We start from the raw sequence: 26,104 nt of genomic DNA, 5'->3' as shown, positions 1-26,104 counted from the left end.
GCCGAGAACCTGCCCAAGGACTATCAGCTTGAGCTCTCACGGCCAACGGGGCAGCCACAGCGTTCTTCCCAAACGATGCTGTCTCTCTGTCCTGCTTCGTGCAGGCTTTGAAGTATTGTCATATTTTCTCCTGTTTAGTATTCAACTTCAGATATGCTCGGAGGAAACTGTGACAGTGAAAGCACTAAGACTTATTGCCCACATAACACTTGCGGCGCAGTAAATAGTTAAAAACAATAATGCTGTTTTCGTCTAAGACTAACAGTTGCTAAAGATTTTAAGTAAATACTGCGTTATAAATCGCAGATCCTTCTTTACGTTTCTTACTTCTGGTTCATTTACATACTTATGAACTCCTTATCTCACCTGACGATATTAATATAGACAAGATACGACACAGCTTACTAACTGAAAAAAAAAATGCTGTTAGAATAATACATTCCTAGCACCCTTTAGGGGCGTAGCACGTGAGTGATTAGAAGGTAAGTAAGAATAATCGAAAACTAGTAATATTAGCATCAAATCCATAGTGTTGAGGGGTGCTGTCCCGGTAAGTGACATTCCTGACGGCGTTTAAGCTTTAGGAGTAGGGTACCATTGGGCAGAGTTGATATAAAAAAGTTTAGAATATGTGTTTAACAGGTTCCAATAGGCTGTCTTTATTTTTGCTGTTCACATGTACTATATGTTCTCGGTTTTAGAATTATATTGAGAATGGCGTACCTCACGTTGTAAAGAAGACATATACCATCGCATAGTTAGCTGATATAGAGTTCATAGAAATTAAATGCGAAAAAAATTTTGTTTGTAGGATGCATGACACAATTAACACACAGTTAAACGGACCTGAAAGAGACAGAAATAAGGGTCAATACCTTTTGCACCAACTACTTCCGTTACAAAAATAAGAGTGTTCGACATTCGTTGGTCTCTCTTATATCTTTAAAAAGAGTGCTTGGCGACTGTACACAGCGGAAACTCGTCACACTGACGCAGATATTCTAGAAATATAGCTGATTATATTTATCATTTAAGGGTCTCCTAACCATAGGGAAGTTGTAGGACATTAGGGATCACAAAATGTAACTTATATCGAGAATGCAAAACTTTTATTTAATCTAATCTTGTGAACAACTGACAATGAATAATACAGAGAGATCTTCTAAAAACAGAAGCAAACAGAGATAAAATAACTCTAAACATCTTTGGACTCGTGTTTAACTGGAAGACTGCAAAATAAAAATAAGACTTCCACGTGTGAGCTGCTCGCAAAAACAAGATAAATGAAACAAATATTTATCTAGATAATTTAGTGTTAAAGATGTACAACCAAATGAATTAAATGTGAGCTGCACACAAAATGGTTTACGCTCTGCCGGAGCTGAACATACGTTAAACTACAGAGAGAAGACGCCAGTCTGTACTAGATTTTAGCTGGGAAGCGAATCCTCTCCACTCTTAAGTTCTCATTTCAATTCTCATAATCCCCAAGCTCCACTTGGAGGGGAGATTGATAGCTGCTGCCAGTCTGATGGACGAAAATGTTCCCTATTTTACGTAAAAACCAGGGAAAGCACCAGAAACTTCCCATTCAACCTTGCAAAAAGCTTCAAAGTGGTTCAATATGGTTGGTACTTGTTTCGAACAGTTTCTCTGCATTGGTTATCACTGCTCTCGCCGCGCCTAGTGGCAGGAGCGTTACTTCAGATCCAACAGTCTGCAATTTTGGAGGGAAGCAACGAGCTTCTTCACGTCAGGGAGGCACTGGTAGGCGACCTCGTCTTTGATATTCGGTGAGAGAAGCAAATTTCACCCTCAAGTGCCTTCAGGGGAAAACTGTGGCCACCGGCCGCGCCTTGACTGTGGCAAGCGAATTAGCGCCAGGGACTATTTACAATTAGCATTGCGGGAAACAGCACCAGTTTCCGGGAAAATTAGCTGTCTTCGAGGAGAAGCTGTTCCCTACTTTTAAGAGCTGTGAAAAGCCGTCTGCCGACGGTACAGGACTGCCGAGGCCTCAGGACCCGCTACCTTCAGACGAGAAATCTAATACTTTCCGCTCCCAGCAAAGTGTATGGAGCTCACACAATTAATTATCGCGTAATCGTAACATAGCTGAAACAAAACCTATAGCCCGCTTAAAATAGTTCTAAGCTTAATACTAAATATCTCTAAACATTCAGCACTAACCGTTAATATTTTTACGCATGTTATTGGGCACTAACCCGTTTATTCTAAGGCGGCACTAGTGTGCGATACTAATTTTACTTTCGTTAACGGTGGGGATTAGCTTCTCTCTTCCCACACCGACCTTAGTATGAGTAGAATAATTCTTGAAGTATAACCTTCATTGGAACTAGACACTAGTCAGCATACTAACGCAATTCGCTACTGGCAAACCATTTGTGCTGCAGTACCTGCTTCATAACATACAGTAGGAACTAACCACGGCAACTATTATATGCCATATGTAACACACCGTCGAGTACAGTTCGAAAAATTTTTTACTGAGAACGGACTAACTGCAGCAAACTAAGCAATCACATCCAGACAATAATAATTTTTTCCAGCCACAGGTGTATAGTTTCTTATGACAAATTAGATAAAACAAGTCGAAACAAGAAACCAAGCTACTTAAAACAGAATCTAACCCACCTCACGTTCCTCTCTCAGACAACAGGCAGGGACCACTTGCGCTGAAGAGCAACGGTTGTGTGACAACACCCGGAACGTTGTTAGTTTCTCAAAATAATAACAACCAACAGATCATGACGTTCCCCTTGCACAGCATGCAGGAGACCTCTTCACCGATAGACAGCCTCCACAGAACTCACAACTACCACAATAAAATATCATCGTTCTCTGACGCCAATGTCAATGATACATCATTATCAATTAATAGCGGAGGGTTCACACTGACAAATGCAACTAACGGACAACGCAACTAGCAACTGAGCTATCAGGCTGATTGCATGCGACACTAAATGTACAGCACCAAAACACAGCTCACGTAGTTGTGGAAATAACACACTCAAACAACTGGATTTCCGAAGACTTGATATCACTGTGCTCTGGAAAACGCATTCACACAGACATTGACCTGCATGCGGCCGTAAAGTACATACCCGAAACACCAAACCCACATAATAGTGTAAATCTCACTATGTAACCAATTCTATTTCGTAACACACGATAGCACCGTGCTCTCGGAAAACGTGCTCACGCTCATATTATGGTTAAGAGACGTGCACGTGTGTCCTATCAAAAACACTCATTTCTCCCACTGGTGCTGATCCTGCCCATCCTCAGGCATTCCACGATTTTAGGCACTGTGAAAGGGTGTGTTGTTCGACCTTTATCTGTATTGCCTGGCTAATGTAAAGGTATGTGTTAAAACTGCATTTTACTTGGTTGCAGCTACTTTTTTACCTACCATGATGTCGTGTTGCAGGACGAAAGGACGTGAGATGGCGCTGGTGCAGCCCGGTCTGCCAGGTGCCGCCACCACCACCGCCCCCGCCGCCCCCGTGTCGAGGCTGGCGCAGATGCAGGTGAGCAGCAACTCAAGCTTTAACGCTCTAGCCTTACCGCGCCCTACCAGCAGGGCAGAGAATGCAAGCTATCTTTATGCTTGCAACGTATGAACGTTAATGGCGTGCATTTCATAATTGTGAAAACTTGTTGTCCCGAACACATTCGACCATTATTGTAATAATTATGGTTAATTTTAGCAAAAAATGAAACACTCTTTGCATTCACATGGCTTCATAAATGAAACGAACTGTTTCGTAACGCTTCATCCACAATTGCGGAAGAAATCAACCGTTTTCAGCAGCTTCTGAACGATAATAACGAAGATCGAAGTCCAGTTCCTTGCTACGCCAGTGTATTCAAATATGTCTAAGAAGCTGTTGCCTAAAATATTATAAAAATCTCTACAACCTTAAGCCGTAGGTAAGTACTCCGCAAGTCACGATGTGGTGTTTGGCGGAGGTTTCATAGCGTACCTGACTCATCTCATTCCACTCAGATCATCTATACAGCTATTATCCTTCCACATAGGCCATAATTATGCTCATATCGTTATGGTAACTACGAGAGTTGTATTATGGAGGAGGTAGATGTTTCCTGAGTCATTCTGGAAAGTGGATTCTTGGGAGTATCTGAGTAAGCCTTCCTGCAATGCAAAATCCCTCTTATGTCGTCCTTCACTGCAGTTTGTCGAGCTTATCAATATAACAAACGGAAGTAAATATTCTAATTTTAATTTCTTATGGTTAAAAGCATCCAGGAAGCTTTCAAAGTACCAAATAAAAAATCTGGTTGCTGCTGTCTTGAGCAGAATAATTATCTCCACTCTCTCACACTGAGTGAAGCCTCTATACTTTGCTTATTTTTTCATGTCATTAATTCCTATGGTTGGAGGAAAAATACAACACAGGAAAAGCTTGCACGACTAGAGGGGCGGAGAAAATTAGGTGCCTTCGAAGCAAAGAGAATGTATATGAACATCACGAGCTTAGATGGCGAGCCAATAACAGCAAACGAGGCAACTCTGAAAAAGTATCTCGGGATTCCAGCTTAGTTATTGCTGTGTATATACTTCGTAATGGGATCTGTCTCTTATAACATAGGCTGATTAAAGTGGAACTGAAGAACTCTTGACGCTAAAACAGAATTTGGGAATTTGTGGTAAGGACTATGGGACCAAACTGCTGAAGTCATCGGTCCCTAGGCCTACAACCTACTTAATCTAGCTTAAACTAACTTACGCTACGACAACACACACACACTTATGCCCGAGGGAGGAATCGAACCTCCGAAGGGTGGAAGCCGCGCGGAGCGTGACAAGGCCCCCCAGACCGCGTGGCTACCGCGCGCGGCACTAAAAGAGAGAGAAAACATTTGCATGTGGATGATTTTCAATCGACTTCTGGAAGTTAGAAATTACTGGGAAAACCGGGATTTTTATATAGAAGTTGAGAAACACTCGGAGTGTGGAATGAGATTTTCACTCTGCAGCGGAGTGTGCGCTGATATGAAACTTCCTGGCAGATTAAAACTATGTGCCGGACCAAAACTCGAACTCGGGACTTTTGCCTTTCGCGAGCAAGTGCTCTACCAACTGAACTACCCAAGCACGACTCTCGCCCCGTCCTCACAGCTTTACTTCTGCCAGTACCTCGTCTCCTACCTTCCAAACTTTACAGAAGCTCTCCTGCAGTGTGTTCTTCACCATGGGTGTAGACTGAGGTGACAAAAGTCGTCGGATACTTCCTAATATCATGTCGACGTCCTTTTGCTCGGCGTTGTGCAGCAACTCGATGTAACGTGCACTCAACAATTTTTTGGAAATATTGAGCCATGCTGCCTCTATAACTATCCATAATTGCGGAAGTGTGACCGTTGCAGGATATTGTGCACGAACTGACCTCTCGATTATGTCCGATAGATGTTCGAAGGGATTCATGGCGGGCTATCTGGGTGACCAAATTATTCGCTCGAACTGTCCAGAATCTTCGGACATGGCATATTGTCATCCACAAAAATGTCGTAATTCTTCGGGAACAGCCGACCGCGGTGGCCGAGCGGTTCTAGGCGCTTCAGTCCAGAACCGCGCGACTGCTACGGTCGCAGATTCGCATCCTGCCTCGGGCACGGATGTGTGTGATGTCCTTAGGGTAGTTCGGTTTAAGTAGTTCTAAGTCTAGTGAGGGACTGATGACCGAAGATGTTAAGTTCCATAGTGCTCAGAGCCATTTTTTGTTCGGGAACATGAAGTCCATGAATGGCTGCTGATGGCCTCCAAGTAGACAAACAGCCATTTCCAGTCAATAACCAGTCCAGCGCCGCGCGGGATTAGCCGAGCGTTCTATGGCGCTGCAGTCATGGACTGTGCGGCTGGTCGCGGCGGAGGTTCGAGTCCTCCCTCGGGCATGGGTGTGTGTTTATTTGTCCTTAGGATAATTTAGGTTAAGTAGTGTGTAAGCTTAGGGACTGAAGACCTGAGCAGTTAAGTCTCATAAGATTTCACACACACTAACCAGTCCAGCTGGACGAGAGGACCCAGTCCTATCCATGTAAACATGGCCCACACCATTATGGAGTCACCACCAGCTTGCACAGTGCCTTGTTGACAACTTGGATTAATGGCGTCATGGTGTCTGCGTCACACTCGAACCCTAGTCAGCTCTTACCAAATGGAAACGGGATTCATTTGACCAGTTCCTGTTACCAAAGGCACTCCAGTGAATCGTCTGTTGCCATAGACTGTTAACGCCAAATTTCGTCGCATTATCCTTACGGATACGATCGCTGCACGATCCGTATTGATTTTTGCGGTTATGTCATGCAGTGTTGTTTGTCTGTTAGTACTGACGACACTATGCAAACGCTGCTGCTGTCGGTCTTTAAGTGAAGGTGTCCTTGGTGAGAGGTAATGTCAGTAATGCGATATTCTCGTCACACTCTTGACACTGTAGGTATCTGAATATTGAATTCCCTAACGATTTACGAAACGGAATGTCCCATGCGTCTAGCTCCGACTACCATTCCACTTTTAAAATCTCTTAGCTCTCGTCGTGCGGCCATAATCACGTAGGAAACCTTTCCACATGAATCACCTGAGTACAGCTGACAGTCCCACTAATACACTACCCTTTTATATGTTGTATACACGATACTGCCGCCATCTGTATACACTGAGCCAAATCATTACGACCACCTGCTTAACAGCTTGTTTGTCCGTCTTTGGGACGAAATACTGTACATCACTGATTCTGTGTATCAGCAATCCGACAGTTTGAAAATGAAATGGCTCTGAGCACTATGGGACTTAACTGTTGAGGTCGTCAGTCCCCTAGAACTTACAACTACTTAAACCTAACTAACCTAAGGACATCACACACATCCATGCCCGAGGCAGGATTCGAACCTGCGACCGTAGTGGTTGCGGGGTTCCAGACTGTAGCACCTAGAACCGCTAGGCCACTCCGGCCGGCTCCGACAGTTTGTTGATACGTTTGTGGTCGCATGTGGCATTAGATGTCTACCCACTGGTCATGTAATTCGGTAAACAACGGGCCGCTGATTTGCGTACGCGGTAATGGCACCCGATAGCGACCCAGATGGATTCCATAACATTCACATCAGGCGACTTTGGTCGCCGACATATCAACGTGAGTTCACTTTAGCGTGGTTCTGGCTGAGACTCATGGACAATTCTACTGCTGAAAGACATAAAGCATGAACGGATGCAAGTGTTTCGCAGCTGTCAGCGTGTCTTCGATTACTACCACAGGTCGCTTTCAAGTGCAGGAGAATGTCTCCCATAGCATAATACTGCTCTCATCAGCTGCTCGTTTCGAGTCGCCGTTCACTTCGATGGCGGCGTTTGTGGGGACGACCAGCGACCTCTTGTAACAAAAATGCCATTCACCCGAAGAGCCGGCACGTTTCCGTTGATCGACGGTCGAATCCTCGTGGTCCCGTGCCCATTATAATCGTATTGATGATGTCATTGGGCCAACATGTGAACATGTAGGGGTGGCCGGCTGCGGAGCTCCATGTTCAGAAATGTGCGATGAATGGTGTGCTCCGAAACACTTATGCGTGCACCAGCAATGCGCTCTTTGGGCAGAGATGCTACAGATCACTAACTATCCTATTTTACGGAGCAGACATGCCTCCGAACGCCATGTTCTGTGAAGAGTCGTAGACGTCCAACCATTTAGCGCCTAGTCGTCGTTTCACTGTTCGTCTGTCTTTCTGTAGCTGTTCTCGACAGTAGCGCGTGAAGATTCGAACAGCTGCTCCGTTTTTGACATACTTGTTTCAAACGTTCTGCCTTACAATAATCTGCCCTTTGTTAAAGTCGCTAATCGCGTTGGATTTCCCCATTTGCAGCTCATATCTTCCCCCGTCCGTGTGTGCAACGCTTACATACTTTTGTAGTGCGCGTCACGTGCCCACAACGCCACCAGGCAGCATGCAACGTCGCGATGGCCAGTGGTCATAATACTTCGACTGATCAGAGTGTGTGCGTGCATATCTCTATCCTATGACTTTCGTCACCTCAGTGTGTAACATCCGGTCGCTGGCTCCACTCAATACTGCAATAGATGTGAATCTCTGACAGTGTTACCCACTCTTGCTGGCGAGGCGTCAGAATATAGTACTGAAAAACCGATGGCTATAAGACAACACGTAAAGTGTTCTCCGATTTATACTTTTTTTGCATGTGTAGACTTCAGGCTTTAACTACACTTTAATCGTCAGTCGATTACAGCAAGGACCGAAATGGCAAACAAGTCCTTTTCGGCAGCTGTCTGTCTGCAGCCTTTGACACAAGAGCTTATATTTACACTACTGGCCATTAAAATTGCTACACCAAGAAGAAATGCAGATGATAAACGGGTATTCATTGGACAAATATATTATACTAGAACTGACATGTGATTACATTTTCATGCAATTTGGGTGCATAGATGCTGAGAAATCAGTACCCAGAACAACCACCTCTGGCCGTAATAACGGCCTTGATACGCCTGGACATCAGGTCAAACAGAGCTTGGATGGCGTGTACAGGTACAGCTGCCCATGCAGCTTCAACACGATACCACAGTTCATCAAGAGTAGTGACTGGCCTATTGTGACGAGCCAGTTGCTCGGTCGCCATTGACCAGACATTTTCAGTTGGTGACAGATCGGGAGAATGTGTTGACCAGGACAGTAGTCGAACATTTTCTGTATCCAGAAAGGCCCGTACAGGACCTGCAACATGCTGTCGTGCATTATCCTGCTGAAATGTAGGGTTTCGCAGGTATCGAATGAAGGGTAGAGCCACGGGTCGTAACACATCTGAAATGTAACGTCCACTGTTCAAAGTGCCGTCAATGTGAACAAGAGGTGACCGAGACGTGTAACCAGTGGCACCCCATACCATCACGCCGGGTGATTCGCCAGTATGGTGACGACGAATACACGCTTCCAATGTGCCTTCACCGCGATGTCGCCAAACACGGATGCGACCATCATGATGCTGTAAACAGAACCTGGATTCATCCGAAAAAATGACGTTTTGCCAGGCGTGCACCCAGGTTCGTCGTTGAGTACACCATGCAGGCGCTCCTGTCTGTGATGCAGCGTCAAGGGTAACCGCAGCCATGGTCTCCGAGCTGACAGTCCGTGCTGCTGCAAACGTCGTCGAACTGTTCGTGCAGATGGTTATTGTCTTGCAAATGTCCCCATCTGTTGACTCAGGGATCGAGACGTGGCTGCACAATCAGTTACAGCCATGCGGATAAGATGCCTGTCATCTCGACTGCTTGTGATACGAGGCCGTTGGGATCCAGCACGACGTTCCATATTACCCTCCTGAACCCACCGATTCCATATTCTGCTAACAATCATTGGATGTCGACTAATGCGAGCAGCAGTGTGGCGATACGATAAACCGCAATCGCGATAGGCTACAATCCGACCTTTATCAAAGTCGGAAACGTGATGGTACGCATTTCTCCTCCTTACACGAGGCACCACAACAACGTTTCGCCAGGCAACGCCGGTCAACTGCTGTTTGTGTATGTGAAATCGGTTGAAAACTTTCCTCATGTCAGCACGTTGTAGGTGTCGCATCGGCGCCAACCTTGTGTGAATGCTCTGAAAAGCTAATTATTTGCATATCACAGCATCTTCTTCCTGTCGGTTAAATTTCGCGTCTTTAGCACATTATCTTCGTGGTGTAGTAAATTTTAATGGCCAGCAGTGTATTTCTATTGTGAATTACCTTCATAATTATTCAGATCAACGAGTGCCCCTAAGATATCCCTATTTTCTTGCAAATACACGCTGCATATGAAGAGTGCTAGATCTGAATCTATTGTTCATCCGAGGGATGTTTATACCTTGAGAAAGGCTTCTTTCTGCTGAGTGGAGTGCACTTAAAGTGGTGGAGATGGTTGGCCGTGATAGCCGCTGACCGTCTGTCTGCCTCGTAACGGCCGACGCACATGTTGCCGGTTACACAGCGACCGGAAACAACTAGTAACAGATAAGAGAAAAGCTGTCTTACCTCAAATTGCATGTTTCCTTTCAGCTGTCAGGGAATTAAGAGACTGGTGTGTTTAGCACAACAAATCTTCTTCATTAAATATCGTAGTAACATTAAATGCAGTATTAAGACTGTCGTTGAAATTAACTTTAACTGCATTTACTTCAGGAGAAAAATAAACAATATTGGCTATCTCTGGTGGGTTTAAACTGTTTCACTCCGCGACCACAACCCGGATTCCTTCGTTTGAGGATCAGTGCTGTTTTAATCAGGACCCCGACAATCTGCCTTACATCTTATAATGTTTAGCTGGTTCGGCACTATTTTTCTTCTACAGCTTCTTCCAGTATCAAGTTTATCATTTCTGGCGTCACTGGCACATCTCCAACTATTGTGTCTGCGCCTAGTGTTTTCCAAGGGCTAGTTATCTATTCCTTCTAGTACGTCATTCCTATCTACTACACCGGTTCATCTGATGTCTCTCATTCTTAAAAATTGTACTGAAATATTTCAGACGCTATGCCCGCTTTAAATGGTCTGCTATATCGTTTAGCGTAGCAAGTATCACATTTAAGGTGCCGAACTGTGAAAATATGTGTAATTTTCCGATACTTGTCATGTGTTGAATAGATGAAAATCGTTATTGAGAGAAACATGGATTTTGTGCTACAGTGAAATCTTTGGCTTTTCAGAAAATTAGTTTTATAATGGATTAAGGCAAAACATTATCTGTAGTATTTTGTGTTTGCGTAAGTGATATTGTAATTCAATATACGAATTCACACAGGTGGACCTGGAAGGAATTTTGCTTGCACTAGCGTTAATATATCTCCTGTAATTTATTGGATTAGTATCTCGGATAGAAGTGAATACTGTAGACTACTGTCGAAATTGATATAGTATTCGATTTACTGTGGTTCGCATTAACGCTATAATTATTCACTGAAAATTATTCAGCCAAACCGAGGAGTTGTGCCTCTCTTCATACGTTAAGAATTTTCCAGTAGACAGCCATTCCTTCTTTCGAAGGCTGAAGTTCTTTCGTTCTCGCAAGCATTCGTTGGACGTATTAAAATGATGGGGCCCTTCCTACTTAGTCAGAGTCAGGTGTGACGATGTGTGGAGTGAGTAACTGTGATGAATAACTGAGCTGCGTAATGTTAAGATTGTGTGATCATTTTAGAATTGACATACAGCAGTCCTCGCTAGAATGTTTTCCTCGGGGTTCAGTAACCTACATCACGAATACTTTCTTTATTTGCAACCATCTGACTCTCATTTATTTCGAAGTGCGTGAGAAGAATCTTAAATTTAACTCGTCCAAATACGTCATGAGTGCATTTGGAGAGTAGTGCAGTGTAAAGAATAAGAAAGAGGCGGAGAGTGACGGAGAGTGTAATCGGGCGCTACTGCGCAGCCAACGGCATCGAGGGAATCTCCGAACTTGCCCCCTCCCCTAAAATTTCTTGTGACCCTCCACTACCCCCTTCCTGTTCCCTGAAAATGTTACTTGCGATCATCCACACTTTTTACTTGCCACAGATACTTCATTTTTTAATAGTAATAACAATAAAATATACGAACTATATTTTAATATGACAATAATAATCTGTTTATATCAGTACTCAATATTTCGGTTTGGCGCAACTTCCAAGAAACTGGAATTTAGAGAAATACTTGAAAAGCGTTCGTCCAAAAATGTGAAAACATGTCATGCAGTTAACTTAAAAACTGTATTGGTAACAAACTACTTGTTCACACTGCCTAACACACAGCACGCTAGCTTGCGGGTGACGAAGGGAACTCAGACCAAGATCGAATCAGTGCTACGGATTAACGACTGTGGCTGGTGCACCGCTCAATATGAATTTGGGATCTTAGCCGACTTCCCTCGCTCATTTAGACCAATGCTGCGCTGATCCACAATTTCTGGCTCAAAAAAGACGATATGCAAACAGTTAAAGTACTACCATACACTGAACAAAGTTTCCACGATTCACACAGGTGGCTTGCATAGATGGGCGTCTGCTTCCTTACGCTCGTTCCCTGAGCGTGGGACTACTTTGATTTTGAGAAACAGGTGGTGCGCACGACTTCGCTCCCTGTAGGTAACTGACGACTTGTCGACGGGAAGAGCATCCGGCCTCAACGGTCAATGAAATTTACCAAAACTCGAGTACAGCGGACCCCGTACTAAAAGCAGAATTAATACTCAATAAAAGAAGAAAATGATACTAACGAACTTTCAAAACTTCGACGTCATAATTTACACAGCACAAAAGAGAATTTTTGGCCCATTACTATCAGTATTTCACTTAGCACTACGAGTATAAACACACATTCTGCTTATTTGAACGTGTAATTGAAAGAAATACTGTTTCTTTCAGTCGTCTGGGAAGCCAGTATTTCCGTTACTTTTTTCCTTAGTAGAGGGTTTTCCCCTTCGTCTTTTCTTCCTCAACTTTCCGTCGTTTGCCCGTTCCACTTGTGGACCTACGAAAAGCCGGATTTGTTGTTGATAGCAGATGCGGTCAGCCTGTGAATATTCGCCTTTACCTGACTACAATGTTACGGATCACGCCGCAAGCCCATCCGTGTGAACAGGAGCTCACACAGCCAACTGAAGAGTGTACCGTGTTACGGGTAGCTTGTAGTTAATATAACTCTTTACCATTTTGATCCGATGACAGCATATGCCACCTGGGGTATGGTAGAAGTACTGATAATAGTTTCAATCTCGTTCGCCAACAGATAGCATTGTGACATAACTACCAGACCGCCATCCATGTCTAACCTTTAATAGGGAAAGCTCAGTGTGGTGCAAACGTGCGAAGCAAGCAGGCAACCATGCCACGGGGACGCACTCGTGCTTCCTTCAGCCAACTGAGCGAATTTGAAAGAGGTTTAACTGTGGCCTTCCCAGTGGCGGGATGGTCCTTTCGGAGGAATTGCCACGAAGTTGGACGTGCGGCGTCAGTTACACAACGATGCTGTTGTCGGTGGTCACATGAACATCCACACATCCGTAGACGGGTTCCGAACATACACGCAGCACAGAAGTTCTCCAGCATCGTCGTATTGTAAAGGCAGCAGTGGCAAATCGTACAGTTAGCATAGCACAGATAAGAGGATTTGTGAGTCCAGACTTGCCAACACGAACCGTTGCGAATCGGTTATTAGCAGTGGGACTACGGCCACGCACCCCTCTAGCCCGTCCTCCACTCACGCGACAGCATCGACATGCACGCATCGACTGGTCCCGCCAGAGAATCACTTGGAAGATGGAATGGCGTGCTGTGGTTTCCAGCAGTGAAAGCTGACTGCAAGCAAGTGATGGTCATTTTCGCGTCCAACTTAGGCCTAGTGAGCACTGTCTCTTAGTCCATTCATTCAAGACACAATGGCGCCACCCCAGATCTTATGGTCTGGTGTGCGACAAGCTGCAACACTCACTCACGTTCGGTGATTTTGGAAGGGACACTAACCAGCTCTCGGTACGCGCATAATGTTGTTAGACCCGTTCTTTTTCCGCTCTTGCAACGGGAAGGTGATGTGTTGTTCCAACAGGATAATGCTCGCCCACACACTGCCCGTGAAACTGAACGTGCTCTTGGAGACGTGCAGCAACTTCACTGGCCAGCACGATCTCCAGACCTGGCTCCAATCCAACACGTGTGGGATACGATGGGACGAAAAGTGACTCGTGCGACTCGTCAACCACCAAGTCCTAGAGAATTACTTGAACAGATCGCATAAGCATGGCAAACGTATCCCGGGACAGTACTCGCCATCCGCACGATCGACTGGGTGTCAGTGTCAGCTCCTGTATTGTCGGACATGGAGGCTACACCACGTACTAATATGGATATTTCAGCACGAGTCGACACCTGGTACTTCAGAATCGCTTGTGTTATTGATCTGTAAATGTGATGATTTCATGTACTGCATATGCACTGTTGCAGTAATAAGTCTTGTGTGAATTGGAAACCTCTAAAGGATATACTAATTTTTTCCGGTAGTGTATAGTCTATATATTACACTACTGGCCATTAAAACTGCTACACCAAGAAGAAATGCAGATGATAAACGGGTATCCATTGGACAAATATATTATACTAGAACTGATATGTGATTACATTTTTACGCAATTTGGGTGCATAGATCCTGAGACATCAGTACGCAGAACAACCTCCTCTGGCCATAATAACGGCCTTGATACGCCTGGTCATTGAGTCAAACAGAGCTTGGATGGCGTGTACAGGTACAGCTGCCCATGCAGCTTCAACACGATAGCAGAGTTTATCAAGAGTAGTGACTGGCCTATTGTGACGAGCCAGTTGCTCGGCCACCATTGACCAGACGTTTTCAGTTGGTGAGAGATCTGGAGAATGTGCTGGCCAGGACAGTAGTCGAACATTTTCTGTATCCAGAAAGGCCCGTAAAGGACCTGCAACATGCGGTCGTGCATTATCCTGATGAAATGTAGGGTTTCGCAGGGATCGAATGAACGGTAGATCCACGGGTCGTAACGCATATGAAATACGTTCACTGTTCAAAGTGCCGTCAGTGCGAACAAGAGGTGACCGAGACGTGTAACCAATGGCACCCCATACCATCACGCCGGGTGATACGCCAGTATGGCAATGACAAATACACGCTTCCAATGAGCGTTCACCGCGATGTCGCCAAACACGGATGCGACCATCATGATGCTGTTAACAGAACCTGGATTCATTCGTGCACCCAGGTTCGTCGTTGAGTACACCATCGCAGGCGCTCCTGTCTGTGATGCAGCGTCAAGGGTAACCGCAGCCATGGTCTCCGAGCTTATAATCCATGCTGCTGGAGACGTAGTCGAACTGTTCGTGCAGATGGTTGTTGTCTTGCAAACGTCCCCATCTGTTGACTCAGGGATCGAGACGTGGCTCCACGATCCGTTACAGCCATGCGGATAAGATGCCTTTCATCTCGACTGCTAGTGATACGAGGCCGTTGGGATCCAGCACGGAGTTCCGTATTACCCTCCTGAACCCACCAATTTCATATTCTGCTAACAGTCATTGGATCTCGACCAACGTGAGCAGCAATGTCGCGATACGATAAACCGCAATCGCGATAGGCTACAATCCGACCTTTAACAAAGTCGGAAACGTGATGGTACGCATTTCTCCTCCTTACACGAGGCATCACAACAACGTTTCACCAGGCAACGCCGGTCAACTGCTGTTTGTGTATGAGAAATTGGTTGGAAACTTTCCTCATGTCAGCACGTTGTAGGTGTCGCCACCGGCGCCAACCTGGTGTGAATGCTCTGAAAAGCCAGTCATTTGCATTTCACAGCATCTTCTTCGTGTCGGTTAAATTTCGCGTCTGTAGCACGTCATCTTCGTGGTGTAGCAATTTTAATGGCCAGCAGTGTATATGTTTGGTGGGAGGGATGGGGAGTAGGTATGGTACCACCACCTCTACCCCACCACCACAACTACGCGCGCGTGACACCAGACCGAATCCAGTCGGCAGGAACAGCGGTGTGTGAGAGCTTGGGCAACAGGCGCGGCTGCGGCCTGCGGATGCTTGCGGTCTCCGCTTGCGGCGGCGCTGTTCCCGGAAGCGATGCCGACACTGCAGCAGCTGCGTGGGGACGTGCCTCTGCGGCGGCGTGGCAGCCGGGCGTCGCCTCCGTGCCACACCAGAGGCGTGTCCGCCCACCGCTGGCCTGACCGCGCTGACGCGTCGATGGCGAGGCACGGGGCAGTGACACGGCGGGGGATCCCGGGCTCTGCTGTTGACCCCAGAGGGGCGTCAGAGTCTCTTAAATCAAACGGATGGCTGGGGGTTGAATCAAAAAGACACAATCACAAGAAATGACATAAGCGAAAGGAGGTCACAAGTGCTGAAACTGGAGTGAGATATACGTTACGACTGTTGAAAATTTGTGCCAGGCTGCGGCTCGAACCTGAAAACAATGACGAAGTTTGAGTCAACCCTGGAGACGTACTCAGCTCAATAGGAAACCGCTCGCGAAAAGCAGCTATTCTGGGTTCGCCCGTGGTCTGGCGCAACTTGTTATTATTCAGGACATATTCACTTATAAGGATACTAACACATCGAAATTTCTGTATCAGATTGTATACACATTTTTTTGAAATAGTACCACGTAATATTTGTCACAGTTTTGTCCACCGATATATGAGCAACAAACAGAAAACAATACGAGGTGTTAAAATAGTGTATCTATATTTTGAGGGGTGGTAGTATGGTCAGCGCCATTTTTTCCATTAGGCAGTACTAGGCAGACGACTAGGGTGGCAAAAAATTAGGGGCAGCATAGGGCAGAAAAAATTTATTTCAAATCGAACAGCAAAAAAAAAAAAAAAAAAAAAAAAAAAAAAAAAAAAAAAAAATCAAATGAGAAGTAAAAATGGCCGGCCGGTGTGGCCGAGCGGTTCTAGGCGCTTCAGTGTGGAACCGTGCGACCGCTACGGTCGCAGGTTCGGATCCTGCCTCGGGCATGGGTGTGTGTGATGTCCTTAGGTTAGTTAGGTTTTAGTAGTTCTAAGTTCTAGGGGACTGATGACCTCAGATGTTAACTCCCATAGTGCTCAGAGCCATTTAAACCATTTGAAGTAAAAATGAAAAAAAGAGGAAAAATTAAAACACCGAATTGTTTCCAAAAGCGTATCGAACAGTTACTTAACTGGCTTTGACGAAAGTGAACACATTGCCTCAGCCAACCTCAAAAATAAAGCAGGCGCTTCTAATTGTGAGTAGAAAATGGAAATAAACCAAATATGACTTTCATCCATCTGTACTAAGCTTTGGTGCGGTAGTGCTGCGCTGGCTTCTGGTCATGTTATGCATTGATACCATACCTCCCTCAGTCCCTCTTTTTTGTTTTTGTCTGTGCAGATCATTTGTCGTGTAATAGTTGAAATGAGGACTGTCCCCAGAAAATGAGGACGGTTGGTCACTTCAGTTTAATGATTAAAAGTGTAATAGATCTGTATTGCTCTGCCATTGGATGGTGGTGCTGGTGGTGGTGGTGGTGGTGGTGGTGGTGGAGGTCGACGTCATTTTTTCAATTTTCTCCTAGGGAATCAAAACACCTAGCAACGGCCCTGAGTATGATCCACAACAAGACGAAAACTCCCGTAAACAGGGTCTCTAAAATGTATTCCTTCAGAGCTGTGAGTTCTTCGATACTGTGGAACATTTCTTCTACTGCAAGCTGTTTCCGATTAAAAGCGAACTACAGAATGCGGTAAACAAATGAGTGTGCATTTCTCTGTTGCCCGTGGATAAAGCATGCAGTTACTGTAAACCGTGTTAACAAGTCTGAGTATATACAGCGTATACGTTGCTTCTAATGGAATCAGTCTGTGTTTTGATTACTTTTTCAAATACACTCCTGGAAATTGAAATAAGAACACCGTGAATTCATTGTCCCAGGAAGGGGAAACTTTATTGACACATTCCTGGGGTCAGATACATCACATGATCACACTGACAGAACCACAGGCACATAGACACAGGCAACAGAGCATGCACAATGTCGGCACTAGTACAGTGTATATCCGCCTTTCGCAGCAATGCAGGCTGCTATTCTCCCATGGAGACGATCGTAGAGATGCTGGATGTAGTCCTGTGGAATGGCTTGCCATGCCATTTCCACCTGGCGCCTCAGTTGGACCAGCGTTCGTGCTGGACGTGCAGACCGCGTGAGACGACGCTTCATCCAGTCCCAAACATGCTCAATGGGGGACAGATCCGGAGATCTTGCTGGCCAGGGTAGTTGACTTACACCTTCTAGAGCACGTTGGGTGGCACGGGATACATGCGGACGTGCATTGTCCTGTTGGAACAGCAATTTCCCTTGCCGGTCTAGGAATGGTAGAACGATGGGTTCGATGACGGTTTGGATGTACCGTGCACTATTCAGTGTCCCCTCGACGATCATCAGTGGTGTACGGCCAGTGTAGGAGATCGCTCCCCACACCATGATGCCGGGTGTTGGCCCTGTGTGCCTCGGTCGTATGCAGTCCTGATTGTGGCGCTCACCTGCACAGCGCCAAACACGCATACGACCATCATTGGCACCAAGGCAGAAGCGACTCTCATCGCTGAAGACGACACGTCTCCATTCGTCCCTCCATTCACGCCTGTCGCGACACCACTGGAGGCGGGCTGCACGATGTTGGGGCGTGAGCGGAAGACGGCCTAACGGTGTGTGGGACCGTAGCCCAGCTTCATGGAGACGGTTGCGAATGGTCCTCGCCGATACCCCAGGAGCAACAGTGTCCCTAATTTGCTGGGAAGTGACGGTGCGGTCCCCTACGGCACTGCGTAGGATCCTACGGTCTTGGCGTGCATCCGTGCGTCGCTGCGGTCCGGTCCCAGGTCGACGGGCACGTGCACCTTCCGCCGACCACTGGCGACAACATCGATGTACTGTGGAGACCTCACGCCCCACGTGTTGAGCAATTCGGCGGTACGTCCACCCGGCCTCCCGCATGCCCACTATACGCCCTCGACGGTTCACGTCCACGCTGTCGCGGCATGCTACCAGTGTTAAAGACTGCGATGGAGCTCCGTATGCCACGGCAAACTGGCTGACACTGACGGCGGCGGTGCACAAATGCTGCGCAGCTAGCGCCATTCGACGGCCAACACCGCGGTTCCTGGTGTGTCCGCTGTGCCGTGCGTGTGATCATTGCTTGTACAGCCCTCTCGCAGTGTCCGGAGCAAGTATGGTGGGTCTGACACACCGGTGTCAATGTGTTCTTTTTTCCATTTCCAGGAGTGTAGTTTCGCATTGTGGTCCTCTCTTTGTATTTCCCACCATAATGAATGCGTATTATTCCACACTGGAAATTGCAGTCATGATATTATACAAACACCGTCTGAACAGGCCATGAAGTCCCAATGGAACCTACCGGCCGCCATGTCATCCGCAGCCCTTACGCCTCTCCGGATGAGGATACGGCGGGGCATGTGGTCAGCACACGGCTTTCCCGGCAGCTGTCAGTTTTCGAGACCGGTGTCGCTACTTCTTAGTCAAGTAGCTCCTCAACTGACCTCACAAGAGCTGAGTACACCCCGCTTGCCAATAGCTTCCGGCAGACCCGGCCGGTGATTTATCCAAGTGTTATCTAAGCTCCACAGCACTTAACTTCGGTCACTTGACGGGAATCGGTGCTACCACTGCAGCGAGACCTTTGCCGATCTTATTTTGTAGTATGACAAACTGAAGCAGCTATCAATCCTATGTCCTGCATGCTGGAAAATAATAATACGTTTCCACTATGGTGGTAAGTGCATTTACCATATAATGCGCGACTCTGATGCGGGTATATAAGCAATGACATATAGGCAGGGGATCAGTGTGGCATTCGTGTCTTTCCGACATGCGTGCGGTAAATGCGGAAACGTGAACTAGGACGTCATTATTTCCAAATGTCCCCAAACAAGACCAATGTGCTGTTATTCTTTTCTTCGCTGCCGAAGGACGAACACCGGTAGACATATCTCGGACAATGAAGAATGTGTATGGGACGGAATGTCTATCAAAAACTTCATCAAGGGGTGCTGCTGCTTCATGATAACCCACGTCCCCAAATCGCAAATGTCATAACGCAAAAGTCACGCCAATTCAAGTGAGAGACAATCGAGCACCCGCCCTATAGCCCTGATCTCTCCCCACGCGACTATCACGCCTTCGGTCCCTTAAAAAAAGGCGTTGAAGGGTCGACCATTCCTGTGGGACGAGAATGAGCAGCAGGCAGTTACGGACCTCTTCCCGCGGTGTTCTATCGAACGGGTATCATCAGCCTGGTGCGTCGGTAGGATGACTGCCTCAATGCTCATGGCGATTTTGCGTGACTGGCATACAGATTCTGGACTGTACGGCTTTCGAACGGAAACTTTTTGATCGCCTCTTACAAGACTACGATGTAAAGTTATTTGACAAACCTATTATAGTACGGCCTGGTTCGATTAAAACTAACATATGCGCTGCACTTACGCGGATCTCCGAATATGGTTTAAAGTAACAACACTAACAGATGTTTACTGCATGCTGTATCCATGGACAGTAACAAAGGAATGTGTCCACATTTGTCTACTGCGTTCTGTAGATCGTTCGTAATAGCAAAGAGCTTGTGGTAGAAAAAAATGTTTCATAATAGTGAAGATGAGCAAGTGCTCATAGCTGTTAAGATACACGTTTTACAGCTCATTTGTACAGAAAATTTTTGTCTTGTTTTGGTCCACACTAACGCCTATCAAAATATGGAACACTTCTTTTAACACGCTGTCTAATACTGAGCTGACTTGACATTTGTGAATATTTATCATTTAATCCTTAGTATATCTGGGTGAAAGGACCCTTTTCAGAAACATGGAAGACCGTAAACAAGTGATGTGTTTGCAAAAACAGACATAATGTCTTATGGGATAACAGCAATCAGTGATTTTATAATGTTACTTTAAATCCGTCTTGATTGCAAATTTTTTATTTTTTTTATTATTCATATGACCGGTTTCGGTTCATTCAGAACCATCTTCAGATCTGATATTTAAGTTACAGGAGTAACCCGTCCAATTCAGCAACTTTCACATGCTACGTCACATCTCCAATTCAGCAACTTTCACATGCTACGTCACAGATGGTTCCGAATGAACCGAAACCGGTCATATGAATAATAAAAAAAAAAATTTGCAATCAAGTGATGTGTGTTAAATAATACAAGAGTGCAGCTGAGCTTGTGGCATTACTGGTTAGCGATTGTACCTGCCGCCACAGTAGAGGTCGAAAAAGTTAGTGTCTTTTAGAGTGAAGTCTTGTGACGGTGTCATGCTTGGGTTGAGATGAGAGTCGTGGACCATGTGGGACATTTTTTTTGTGTTTTGAAGCGGTTATCATTTGGGAAGTGTGGAATTGGTGATCCTTAGCTATCAGTTAGCTTGCTTTTTCGGTAAGGAAAGTCTACAGTGTGTTCCAATGCTTAGGAGTCGAATTCTGCTCAGGAACTACACTTTTTTGCTCGCCGAATGTCGCGGATTGCTGAACGTGTACTTGTTCGATAGAAATATGTCTCCGAGCAGAGCGTGGGGGTGTTAACTAGCTCGAGATGGTGTTGGAAAAAAAGCGACGAACTGGACTAAATTTAACAGAAACAAATAAAATTGTTTTCTTGCAAATTGGAGTGCGGTGTTTCGTGTGACCTTTGGCTACTGACTTTGGACGTATTCCTGGTTTGTAGTTGTGGTGATCGGCTGGAGTTGCTAGTGTATAGTTGGGGGCAGTGTTCTGAACTGTTCACTAGAACATCTTTCACTAGAGTGTTCGGATCTCCGAATCCCTCCTGAAAGTAGTTAGAAAACTACTGGGCCATTAAATGTCGACTTTGGAGTATTGAGACGTTAAACCCGGTCACGCCGGTCAAAACGGAGCTGAAGACCCTTATTTTGATTGGTTGGGCGTGTGTAGCAGTGCAGAGAATTAATTCAGGTCCACCAATAAACATTTCCCATTACATCTGCGGAGCAGGACGCTGCGTAATTTGTCTCGCGTGCGCCTGGCACCGTTAAGGCTCAATGCACACAAGCGATTTGTTGTCGCGAGCTTGCAGAGACTTTGTCGCGCGTTTTAGCATAGGGTGTGAACCAATGCAGCCGCGCACACTACAGCGGCGATGCTGAGCTACGAGAAGGCGGCGGAAGGATAGTGTTCGCCAGCCGACGCTGCATGGCAACGGTCTCGGCGATCGCTGTAAAGCAGCAGTCGTAGTAGGCTAAATGAATGGGTGAATACACACACGTTCGCAGCCCCAGCTGCAGCTGCCACCGTCAGCCTGCAATGGATTCAGCCGCTTTGGATGTGGAATTTTTCATTGAAGCGATGAAAAATACCATGAAATATAGGACACACCTTGAGAGCAGTATCAAGATAGGATTAAGAAGAGACCCGCATTTAAGCATCACTGTTGAACTATTTTCTTCTGTGTTCAAGAGATGGCATTGTTACTCGAGTTTGGCCATTTAAAACATGAAATAGCTGTAAGCAGCAAAAGCTTTGCTCCCTGGCGAGAGCCCTTTCGTCTCCAATTAACAATAACAATTTAAAGTAAATTCTGTTACTTCAGCCGCTTCCATGAAATCAATCCTTTATTGTATTGCAGCCACAAAATGAGTAGTTGTCCACATTTAAGCAGTGATATAAAATGAATAGTCTTTGAGTTTCGTGGTTAAATTAATTCAGTGTTCACGAAAAATATTACGGATTTGATTTAGATACATTTCTATTGCCGTGGTGCATTTCCAGCATTGTCTATAAAGAAATCAGGGATAACTTTTCCTCTACTGTTGCGTGAACTGTGTCTGTGGGTTATGGGATTTCATTGTCCAGATCACGTAGCATGCTTTTCAAATACCGTTGCAGTTTCAGCCACATTCCTTTTGTGAATTTTGTTATATGCAAGACCTCCCACACAGATTTACAAACACTACTATTTTACAGTGTTAAGTAGCCTATTCTGTATTGATGATACAGATTAGAGTGCAGCCACTTTCCAGATATCTGGAAAAGATGAAAACTTGAGGAAACAGCTGTCACTTTACTGTTAATTCATCAAACGACTGTACGTGCATTCGGAAAAAAGGAATTTATTTTCATCTCCTCTTAAACCTATAAACAGTGTCGCAAACGCTCCTTTCAGCAGCCATGAACTAACTACAGTTTGAATCGAAAACCTTCTGTTTCGTTTCTTAATATATTCATAAATGAAATAACCAAACACTGCGTGATTTCTTCCGCCCACGTGCCTACTCGTTGGCTTCCGACCCAGTGAAACGTCCCCTTAGAAAAATTATAAATGACTGTGCTTACACACAATATTTTTAGCGCAACGCAATCTGACTTTCAAAAATCCCTACAAAAGAATGGCCCTGACTAACAATAACCTATACCTTTCATGAATCACTCACCTCACAAAAATCTTCGTTACTCAAACTACTGCAATACAGCGAGAGCCAATACTGCCAGCTAAATAAAAGATTCTAACTTCTGAAGTCACTGATGGGCATGGTTAGCAAATGAAAGATTTTGATAAAGAACAAACAATGTATTTACCTTAATAGTGTTCAAAAGTCATAATATATATATCAGTTCATGACATCCAGTCTTACAAATTTACTGTCTCTGATGGACACACGTCCAGATCATCCGCTCTCAAAACTCGGCCATCTCTCGCCCCACATCCATCACTACTGGCGGCTCACCTCCAACTGCGCAACGCTACGCGCTGTTAACAGCCATCTGCCCAACACTACAATAGCGAACATTACAACAATGCCAACCAGCCACAGACTGCACACAGCACAGTCAGTGATTTTCATATAGAGCGCTACATGGCGTTACTAACATAAAAACCTAAACAGCCTACTTACACCACTACTGCTGCTCGCGATTGCCTTTGCGATGCCGCCGCTATCTCGCTGCGGCACGCGCGGCTGTTACTCGTTCTTGTGCATAGAGCCTAGAGCACCGTCGTTGCTCGATGCGATCCTCGCCAGGCGATGATATCAAGCTGAAACTTTCTGGCGGATTAAAACTGTGTGCCGGACCGAGACTCGAACTCGGGATCTCTGCAAAGGTCCCGAGTTCGAGTCTCGGTCCGGCACACAGTTTTAATCTGCCAGAAAGTTTCATATCAGCGCACACTCCGCTGCAGAGTGAAAATCTCATTCTGGATATCAAGCTGGTTTGCATTTCGCGCTTTAGTATTATTGCAGCGGCGCCGCGTTGGACTCTGCTAGCACTCTACTCGATACGTGAACGACTGCGGTGTAACTTCTCCCGGTAGGCAGCGTAAATGAACGAGGCACCCGGCAAACCGCAAGGTGCCATGTGCGAGCAGCGTGCATCGAGGTGTAGCATAAACGTTCACTAAAGTGGGTGTGGGTTCTAGCCGAGGCCGCGACTGTCATATCGCGCGACGCTACGGTAGCTTCCAGGTAGGGACGAAAGGAATGTTCCAGTACCATAGCGTAACCATATGCTCAGGCTAGAAACTCAACAAATTCAGTTCTCTGCATAAAGCACAAACGTTATCTTCACATTTCATCAGCCACAGATAATTGGACAAACAGCGTCCCATTTTTGTTTTTCCCAACATTGCCTCCGTTTCATAACAACTGAAATTTTGAGAAAACCGTCGTCGTTCCACCATTATTGTACACAATTACGTTATAATTCAGGGAGCACAAAGTAAGGAGTCTCAAAATGGAAAAAGAATGCGCTACGTTAGACAGGTTTTCCGTGGTTTCTTAAATCACTTAAGCTAAATGCTAAGTTGTTTCCTACGAAAGCGATGCGGGTAATTTTAATCTCCAATTCAGAGATCGATCGTATTCACTTATGACCTCGTCGTCGATGGCATGTTCAAAGGCATCCGGGTTAGACCAGCCAATGTCTGCATCATGTTCCCGAGATAAATCAAATATGGCCCAGCTGGAAGTACGGGGCACTGGATGTTGCTGGAACAGAGACAGCACTGCAGCAGTAGACGAGCGAGGAATGCTGAATGCGCGCTCAACGGCCCGCCTCGTGACGTCACAGGCGGACGGCGACTGCTGTGTGACTCACAATCAGTAACGGCCGGCCGCTCGTGGCGATTAAACAAAGCAGGCACGACGCGGCTGCTCTGGCGACCGTTTGAAAGTGAAACTCGCCTCCGACACTTTCTGTTGCCGGCCCCTCCGTGAGTAACCACATCATGGCGGGTTCTTCCATTAGCGCATCAACTTTACAAGTAGGTTATGGTTCACAAAGGTAAGAAAAGTCACAAATTGTCAGCGACTGACAAACTACATTATCTACAATCAGATATTTCGACAAGTATTCTACTTGTCATCTTCAGTTTCGAAAGGTCGCTTAAAGATAACACTGTACTCCACTGATACCTAGGAAATTTCAAGAGTGACGTTTACCGAAAAAAGAAAAAATTCTCATATACACAGATGTGACAAAACTTATGGGATACCTCATAATATCGTGTCGGAGCTCGACTCAACAAGTCTTCAGAAGACCCCTGCAGAAATACTGAATCGTGCTGCGTCTATAGCTGTCCATAATTTCGAAAGTGTTGCTAGCGCAGAATTTAGTGCACGAACTGACCTCTCGATTATGTGCCATAAATGTTCTATGGGATTCATGTGGGGCCAAATCATTCGCTTGAATTGTCCAGAATGTCCTGACATGGCGCATGTTTGGGAACATGAAGTCCGTGAAAGGCTGCAGGTCTGCAAGTAGCCGAACGTAACCATTTCCAGTCAGTGATCGGTTCAGTTGAAAAAGAGGACTTAATCCAGTCCATGTAAACACAGCACACACCATTATGGAGCCATCACCAGCTTGCACGGTGCCTTATTGACAATTAGGGCCCAGGGCTTCATGGGGGTCTGCGCCACACTCGATCCCTACCATCAGCTCTTATCAACTGAAATTGTAACTCGTCTGACCGGGCCATTGTTTTCCAGTCCTCTAGCGTCCAACCGATATGATCAGCAGCCCAGGAAAAGCACTGCAGTTGACGTCGTGCTGTTAGCAAAGGCATTCGCGTCGGTCATTTGTTGCCATAGGCAACGCCAGATTTCGCACAGTCCTAACGGATACGTCCCACATTGACTTCTGCGCTTATTTCGCGCAGTGTTGCTTATCTGTTAGCACTGACAACTCTATGCAAACGCCGCTGCTCTCGGTCGTTAAGTGAAGGCCGTCGGCCACTGCGTTGTCCGTTGTGAGAGGAAATGCCTGAAATTTGGTATTCCCGGCACGCTCTTAATACTGTGGATGTCGGAATATTGAATTCGGTAACGACTTCAGAAATGGAATGTCCAGTGCATTTAGCTCCAACTACCAATCCGCGGTCAAAGGCTGTTAAATCTCGTTTTGCGGTCGTAACCACGTCTGAAACATTTTCGCATGAATCACCTGAGTACTAATAACAGCTCCGCCAATGCACTGTCCTTTTATACCCTGAGTAGGCGATACTA

The 26,104-nt window shown here is 45.8% G+C and overlaps 1 protein-coding gene across 2 annotated transcripts in view; it reads left to right on the top strand.

The window, feature by feature from the left end:
• Positions 1-26,104, top strand: part of LOC124612755 (serine/arginine repetitive matrix protein 1-like) — a 478,871-nt gene that overhangs the window by 76,837 nt on the left and 375,930 nt on the right. For both annotated transcript variants that reach the window (XM_047141148.1, XM_047141147.1), the window contains exon 2: positions 3,452-3,551. In XM_047141148.1, the coding sequence (XP_046997104.1) occupies positions 3,468-3,551 (84 nt within the window). In that variant the 5' untranslated portion in view covers positions 3,452-3,467. The remainder of the gene's footprint in view (positions 1-3,451; positions 3,552-26,104) is intronic.

The sequence above is a fragment of the Schistocerca americana genome, chromosome 4 (genome assembly GCF_021461395.2).
Source record: "Schistocerca americana isolate TAMUIC-IGC-003095 chromosome 4, iqSchAmer2.1, whole genome shotgun sequence".
NCBI lineage: Eukaryota > Metazoa > Arthropoda > Insecta > Orthoptera > Acrididae > Schistocerca > Schistocerca americana.
The sequence above is the reverse complement of the archived record's forward strand: the minus strand, read 5'-3'. Positions and strand labels throughout refer to the sequence as shown.